The sequence below is a fragment of the Arachis duranensis genome, chromosome 2 (genome assembly GCF_000817695.3).
Source record: "Arachis duranensis cultivar V14167 chromosome 2, aradu.V14167.gnm2.J7QH, whole genome shotgun sequence".
Taxonomy (NCBI): Eukaryota; Viridiplantae; Streptophyta; class Magnoliopsida; order Fabales; family Fabaceae; genus Arachis; species Arachis duranensis.
The window spans coordinates 85,341,819-85,349,935 of record NC_029773.3 but is presented as its reverse complement, the minus strand read 5'-3'; the positions used below and the strand labels follow the sequence as shown (position 1 = coordinate 85,349,935).

Sequence of the window (8,117 nt, the reverse complement as noted above, 5' to 3'; positions counted from 1 at the left end):
ATTTTTTTTCCTTATAATATCTCATAACACGATAGATTAAGGACTAATTCATTACGAGTTGAAGTTTTATTTAACGGTTTGCTACACAGATTGCTGCATGCACAAAAAATAATTCGAATTCTCAACATTTGTTTAAACATATTAGTGAGCTAACCACTAAATCAATTAAAATTATTTTTTTTATTTATGGGTATAGATTACATGAGTGTTTTGGGCCTTAGAAAAAGTAATTTAAAATTCCGTAGTTGACATTTGTTAGGCCCAATAGGCCCAACTGTTGACCCAAATTAACGAAACCAAAAAAATGAGGGGGAAAAAGACAGCGCTGATCCCACGTTACCCGCCGAAACTCCGAGTGTGTGGCGGCGTGGCGCTTCAATTCACGAACTCGTGGAAGTGGAATTGGGAAAAGCGTGAAATTTTCGATTAATTGGAGGGAAAAAGGAAAAATGTCAAGACGCGATGTACCTGATTCTGATCCAGATGACGATGCCTCAGCTTCAAGCTCCGGCGAGGAAGAGGAAGAGGCGGAAGAAACCACCGTTGCCGAGACCGCAAAGACGGTTTCGGAGTACGAGAAGCGCTCAAAGAAGAAGAAGAAGAACTAGATGATCATGATGATGATGATGATGATGAGTATATCCCCGACGATGATGCAGAAGAACCAGTATCAGATTCTTCGGACGATAAAGATGAAGAATTTGTGATCGGAAATGCTTCTGGATCGCGCAAAAGGAAGGTATTTCACTGAAAACCTTGTTATTTTAGGGTTTAACCTTTTCTGGTTGCTGTTGTTGAAATGGGGCAAAAATTGCAAAATTGAGTTACTTGTTTTGTTGTTGGTGTTGGTAGAATGTTCAATTTAAGATAAAGCTACCCAATTATGATGTTTATTACTGTCCTCATACCTATGCAACAGGTGAAGGACAAAGGTTTAAAAATGAAAGCTAAAGTGTCTGGGAAGAAGCATTGTAATAGGAATTCAGAGTACATTGATGGTGATGATGAAGATGAAGCTTTGAGGCTGGTAATTTTGATGTTTAGATCATGTTTGTTTTTGTTTTGTTTGTTATATACATCCTAACCAATTTAACCACATTAGTTGGTTTAGCGTTTTCGATAAACTAGTGCAACAAACATTTCTCTAACTATATTATAGTTGTGGGTAGGCAATTGCTCTTTCTCTGCAAGACAGTGGTGTAGAAGATTCCTCTTCCAAACATGTAGTGAAGAACATTACCAAGTCTGAGAAAAAGAGGAATATTCAAAATCAAGAAGATAAAGAAAGAAAGAAGAACAAGAAATCGGTTTGTATTGAGTCATTCATTTATCTATTCAGAAAATTCATCTTCTTTATAATTTTTTTAACTTGAATTATTGGAGTGCTTCACTCACATATCTTTTAGTTAATATTTTGATTGTGACTACAGTTTGCTAGTAGACTGCAAATGACTGAAGATGAACTCATTGTACACTTCTTCCAGCTTGATGGTAATGTCTTCTACTGTTATCCATAAAAAAAGGAACCATTTCTTTTTTTTTTTTCCTCATTAAGCTCTCAATTTTCCAATATAGTCTAAGAAGCCATTTTTAGCCCATCACAATTCTATATTATTAATGTTTATCGCATAAGCAATTTGCTCTAATGCTCTTATGTTTCTGTATGCATTGATTTGGCCTCTATAGTATATACCTTCTTCAAATGGTAAGTCTATATTTCTGTTTTAGGTATCACATATTTGACATTGATTAGGATGAGATTAAGCAATATCTTGCTTATGTAATTATTTTATTATGACTAGGTTCTAATCTTATGTGTAAATGAGAGTAGAAAGCTTTTTCCTTTACTGTTTTTAACTCATCACAAGGTGTTGGTGCTTGACAATGACAAGTGAAGTTGTGGCGTGCAGAAGCAGGAAAAGGAACTGTATCAATGAGAGATCTACAAAGAGCGGCCATAGCTCATGATTTCTCTTGGACTGACAAAGAATTGGTCGATATGATTCGTTGCTTTGATAGTGATGGAGATGGAAGGGTCAGTATTAAATAGCATTTTTCAATTGTTCTTGTGTTGGGAAAATTACACTTGCGTCTAGAATTTCGGTTAAGTTCAATCCGATCCTTTATTTTAAATAAAATAGTTCTTGACCTCCCCAAAAGGAAGGCTTTTAGTTTTTGGGGAGGATTAATATGTATATGAACAAATAGAGGCAGGTCAAGATTAATTTCACCAAATCTCAAGGATGTAATTTAGCCGTTTGTTTTTGGTTGGACATCAAGAAGAACATCAATCACCATCTAGGCTCTAGAACTTGACCATTTTCAACTTGAACTTTGATATTGCTAAAATATTATAGAATGACATCTATTTTGACCATATGTAATTAACTACTTAAGAATGATTTGTTGTGCTGCAGATAAGCCTTGACGATTTCCGGAAGATTGCTGTTCGATGCAACTTGATTAGAGAGAGTTAATTTTGTCATATAGCAAAAGCCTGTATACATTTGCTATCACTAGAGAGACTCTGAATGTATTGATTTCGTGTGAAGTGACACATAATGACGTTTACTCTCTCCCATGTAATAGCAATTGTCATAGTGATGAAATTGACATATTTCAAACTCTAGGTATTTGAAAATTATGTATATCTAACTCAACTTTTAAATATTCTAATTTTGTTAATTTGACAGCTGTTGGGTAAAGTAACATCTAATTTGGTCTAGTGGCTAGTATATTAGTTTAGAATCACAATACCACTTAATCATTTTTCTTTTTCCTTATTTTTGCGAAAACCAAAAATAGTATCACAGAAATGGCAAACCTAAAAAATTAAAAATAAAATTCAATCATCTGTGCCACATAAAATAAGATTGTTATACAAATTTCCAAATTTCATAAACCTGTCTACTGTCCTACCATTGCTTTTGCCGATACAAGTACCTATGCCAGATCACAATCCCAAATTTCTAGTTGCAACACAACATTACATTAATTGGCGTTTTCTTCATTCATATCACACAATGTTCTTGGTGCTGGCAATAACATATAGTAGGTCATGTTCTCTTCAGTAGGAAACCCAAAATGATGCCAATAATGCCAACAAGCACTACATATATAAATGGGATACCACCACCACCTCTCTTTGCAGAACGCCTCAGAAGTTCCTGCAAATACAAGATTCCATACCAAACCATAGCCTTGCATTAAACAATCATAATTGTTATTAAATAGTTGCAATAATGAAAATATGATGCAATCATTAACTTTGGCACCAATTGTCTCAACTGTTTATATGTGCTATTGATGACTAAGCAATACAACTAAGACAGCAATCAGAATCCTTAATGGAAATTATAAAACCATGATGTTTCTGGATGAGATAAAGTGGTTGGGTTACCCATAAGATTAACTAAATGCACATCATTTTGGAATATATTTCCAAATCTCTAGAATTTTCCATGTAGATGAAGTAAGATGGTGTGAAAAGATAGAAGAATCAGTACTTGATTGGATGTTAACTATAAATACAATCAAGCATTAGCTGTTTTTGTCTACATGGCAGAATCTAATTTGATAGTGTATAGAAAGCAACTCAATAACCGGCAAAGCATAGTGGGATAGGCGAAGGAGGTAATTAAATTTAACGACCAAAATAATAAGTTTAGGGGAAAAGAGAACAAACAGTAACAGCACCTATAAACAACACAAATTGAATAGCATACTATTTCTTGTAATCTGAAGAGTAAGAATATCATTTTAGAAATTGAAAACTCATCAGGTTTCCTTTTGTTCATCTGTCTCCACTTTTCTTATCCTTTATCAAATAGAACCATAGACAAGATTTTGAGATATTCAGATACAATTGACTATGGACAGAACTTAGAAGAATAAGATGATATGAAATTTTCTATACTGTCAACTCAATATCTAATTCTTCGGACATGATCACTTGATTGTAAAATTTTCTTTCATATAGAGTGAGAAGGTGCAAAATAATTAAATATAAATATCAAACTAAGTATATAACAATTTTCTGTGCAAAATTCTGCGTTGAGAGGATAACCATCACTATACTCAACAAAGAAGTTCAACATAACTAGTGTAAGAACATGCATAAAAGAATTTTTTTTCTTCTACATAAATTCTGTACCAGTTCTTGCTGAAGTCTTTTATTTTGATCAATAATAGAATTCCTCTCCTCGGTGACCTTCGAAATAAGAGCCCTTGCCTGAAATAATAAGAAAGTCAAAAAAAGGAATCAAGCACCAATTTTCCAAATTCGCAATGCCAAGCTTCTGGTACAGATAGTAGAGATAAGACGGCCATTACAACCTATAAGAAATGGAGTCTACTAGTACATTTGTTCAACTATTACAATAACTAATGTAACTAAAATGAAATGAAATGAATAAATAATCTTTCAAATTGTCGATTCCAGTGCGTTCAGGAATCACAGGCAGAGTCACACAGTGCGGCAAGCTAACCACGTGGCTCATAAACTGGTCCCTTAATTAGCATAACCCTTTAAAGAGAATAGGGATTAAATGGAGTTATGGTTGCTTGCATGTTTAGGTTGGGATCAATTGCAAACAAAACACATTAGCTTTCCACAAATGTGCACCATATGGATTCTAATGTGAAGACCAAGGGCGAGAACAATGTATCCTTCTAAATATCATGGAACAGAAAGGTGTTATATAGAGAGATATAGGTCACCTCAATTGAACCATCCTGTTCGGCGTGCTCATTGAAAGCTTTTGAAGCCTGCAATGCATGTTTATTGAAATAATCAATCAGGATGATAAAGTGAAGTTTTTTGTCAGAAAATATAATCTAATCCACCAATTACATACAACTGTAAATTCAGGAACACTTGAATGCCCATTTTCTGAAATAGATGCTCGAGGCGAGGACTCTTCGTCCGAACCTTCTTGGACAGGGGACGGTGGTCGAGGAGGGGAAACATAAACAACTCTCAATTTGCACTCTTCTACATCATGGCCAGATTCTTTATTGAACTATACAAGCAGCAAACATGGATAACTACTAGGTTATTAAGGGCGTATGAAAACATCATACATTGTTTTATCAGATACATTTAACATATAGTTATTCTATAAGAATCACTTTCTTGTTTAGTTAAATGGATACCATTTCTGGAGTAATATCTTTTGGGGTTGCTCCGGATGGTGCAACTACACTTTGAAGGAGAAACTTATCTTTGCATTGCATATCAGGTGGTGCCTCCTTCTGGGCTTGCATTGTCACTGAAATATAAAGACATGCAAAATCAATATGCAAAAGGACCAGTTGGAAACTTGCACATAGGAGGAAAATTATATAAAAAATTGAATTAGTTTTGATAAAGTGATTAAGTGACAGTTAAATTTTTTATTGCGCTATCCAATCGTGTATAGGCACATTATTAGAAGTGTTTGACAAACCTCACGGCCTTGTTGATAATTGTCCTAAAATAGAAATATAGAAACATTGAGAGACACGACAAGAAAGTGACAAAATTGGCTCAATTTTCCATCCATGAAAAACCTGAAACAATTTTCCATCTTCAAAAACTTCGGACTAGGACAGTATTGTCTCTGTCTCCATTCTCTTAAAGTCTTAATGTTTCTGTGTTTTCTATCTTGAGACACTTACCAAACACAGCTCAAAGATCATATAAAGACAAGATATGATTGATTCATGGTACAAAACATATTTAAGCAAATGTATATCAAAATTCAAATTTTACCAAAGAAAAAGGACTAACAAAGAAAATTGCCAATTATAAAAACCAACTGTCATTTGAGTTCAGGGAACACAGATTCTAACAAAAGATTGCTTGAGAGAGAGAGGTTAGAAAGAAACCTATAATATCACATGTAGTCCTTGGCAACACAATTCCAGTGTTAGGTCTTACACAGTACTTCTTTGGGTTTGTTGTCTTAACCTAAAAAACAAATCAATTCCACCACAAATAAAAAATCACAAATCTCCATGACATACACAGCACAAAAATTGCACAAAACCCTAAAGAAAAACATAATTGACAAGAAAATGAAAAGAGAAATTCAAGTAAAAATTGGGAACCTTGAAAGCCACATAGTTATCTGTTTTGTTAGAGAGCTGCAAAGAGCAAGAGATCTGCTTCCTCAATTCAACTGTTCCAACAAAACCCCAGAAGCCAAAACCACAAATTATAAGAAAATTAGAACACCCCAGATGCAAAATTCAAACTTATAAGTAAAAAGAAGAAAAGAAAAGAAATAAAAATCAAAATTTTCATTGAAAAGTAAACATTTTTTTAGCTTACAGGGGAACTGCAGCTCCTGGGGGTGTATGTGGAGAAGCTCGCCGGGAGAGAGAGAGAGAGAGAGAGAGAGAGAGAGAGAGAGGAGCAAGTTGCAAAAGCAACAAACGTGGGACAGTGTGGGTTTTTGTTGGTATGGTGTATGTGGAAAGGTTTGCCAAAGATCAGCACCAAGGGTACTTTTGTCTTTTCACTTGAATAATTGATTGATCTGACTAAGAAATTTTAAAATAATAAAAGAAGGAAACTTAGATCAAGTTTTCTTTTTCGTCTTTTCTTTTATTTATTTTTTAATGAGTTTGGTTTTTATACGTAAAAATTTTACATAAATAAATAATTATGTATTATTAAATAATTTAATTAAATAATCAACCAGTAGAATAATCAATCAAATTTATAATAATAAATAATCAAATCTCTAACGAATGAATTTATTTATAATTAATATTTTCTTATGAATATCAAATAAATACTTTTATACACCATGGCTAATTGAAATTATTATCCGTATAAATGTAACAGGATTGATATGGGGTGATAGGTAAATAATGATCATCTTGAACAATATAAATAATTATTAATTAAATAAAAATATATTATATTTTTAAATTATTTATCTAAATTTTAATATTAAAATAATCATCCATATGGCTAGTAAAATAAATATTCGATATATCTATTATTCACATTATTTAGTATTTTCATTGTCTACTTATACTTTTTCTTTACAAAATGCAGTCCATCATTAAGTCATTATTTGTATAGATAGATAGATAAATGTGCAGCTATTTAGAGGACATATTTGGCTTGTTTGGACATTAAAACAAAAATATAATTTTTTATAAAATTGTAAAAATAAAGGAAAATAAAAATTAAATATTATTAGTTTACAATAAATTTTAGTTGGTAAATATTAACATTTTTAATTTGAGATATATTTTCAATTGTAATATAAAATGCATTAATAACAAAATACTATATATTAAATTTAGAGTAAATAGTCAAATTAGTTTTTAAAAAATCACTCATTTTTTAAATTAATTCTTAAAAGATTTTTTTAATCAAATTAGTTTTCTATTAATTTGTTGATGTAAAATTTTAAGTGACACCACAACACACATAACACATCCAGTGATCCTAATTGGCAGCTAGTATAATAAGTTTATGAAATTAAATCAAATCAATCTCAAATTAAGAGATTTCAATATGTCTCAAGTTGTCTTCTCAATTAGATTTTGATTTAATCTAATTTCATAAACTTATCGTGTTAATAGTCGATTAACGCCCCTATATATATGTTGTAGTATCATTTAACGTGACACATTAACAAATTTTGGCGTCGTCAATAAAAAATGACAGAAGGACTAATGCGATTAATTTAAAATTTTAAAATGATAATTTTGATTTAAAAAAAATTGGAGACTAATTTAGAGAACGAATGATATTTTAAAGATAAATTTGATCATTTATCAAATTTAAAATAATATTATCAAAATGAAAATTTACAGTGCTCCAAAATTTTGTTTTACTTTAAAGTTTATTCTTTTAGAATTATTTTAAAATATCGTAGCAGACTTTTTTCATTACCATAGAGTTTAATTCTTATTGATTTCCAAAAAATTATTAGCATAAGATAAAATAAATAGAGAAAAATAATCTATATAAAATTACATAAATTCAGAAAAAAATTCTTTTATAAAATTTTATATGACAAGACATGTAAGATATTTAATCATTTGTATATTTTTATCAATCAACTTAATTTTTTGAATAAATAATTTTATGATAATTTTTTTTCAAGATTTTT

The 8,117-nt window shown here is 31.4% G+C and overlaps 1 protein-coding gene and 1 pseudogene across 1 annotated transcript; one reads left to right on the top strand and one right to left on the bottom strand.

Moving 5' to 3' along the window:
- The first annotated feature begins 449 nt into the window (after positions 1-449).
- On the top strand, positions 450-2,687 carry LOC107475630 (uncharacterized; annotated as a pseudogene).
- A 129-nt stretch (positions 2,688-2,816) lies between these two features.
- On the bottom strand, positions 2,817-6,358 carry LOC107475470 (vesicle-associated protein 1-2; the record flags this gene model as incomplete). Its single annotated transcript, XM_016095113.3, is given in 8 exon segments — positions 2,817-3,167; positions 4,154-4,231; positions 4,720-4,767; positions 4,857-5,021; positions 5,155-5,270; positions 5,869-5,950; positions 6,091-6,161; positions 6,314-6,358. Coding segments are annotated over 8 exon segments (716 nt in total), but the record flags the coding sequence as incomplete, so codon positions are not given.
- Positions 6,359-8,117: the final 1,759 nt, after the last annotated feature.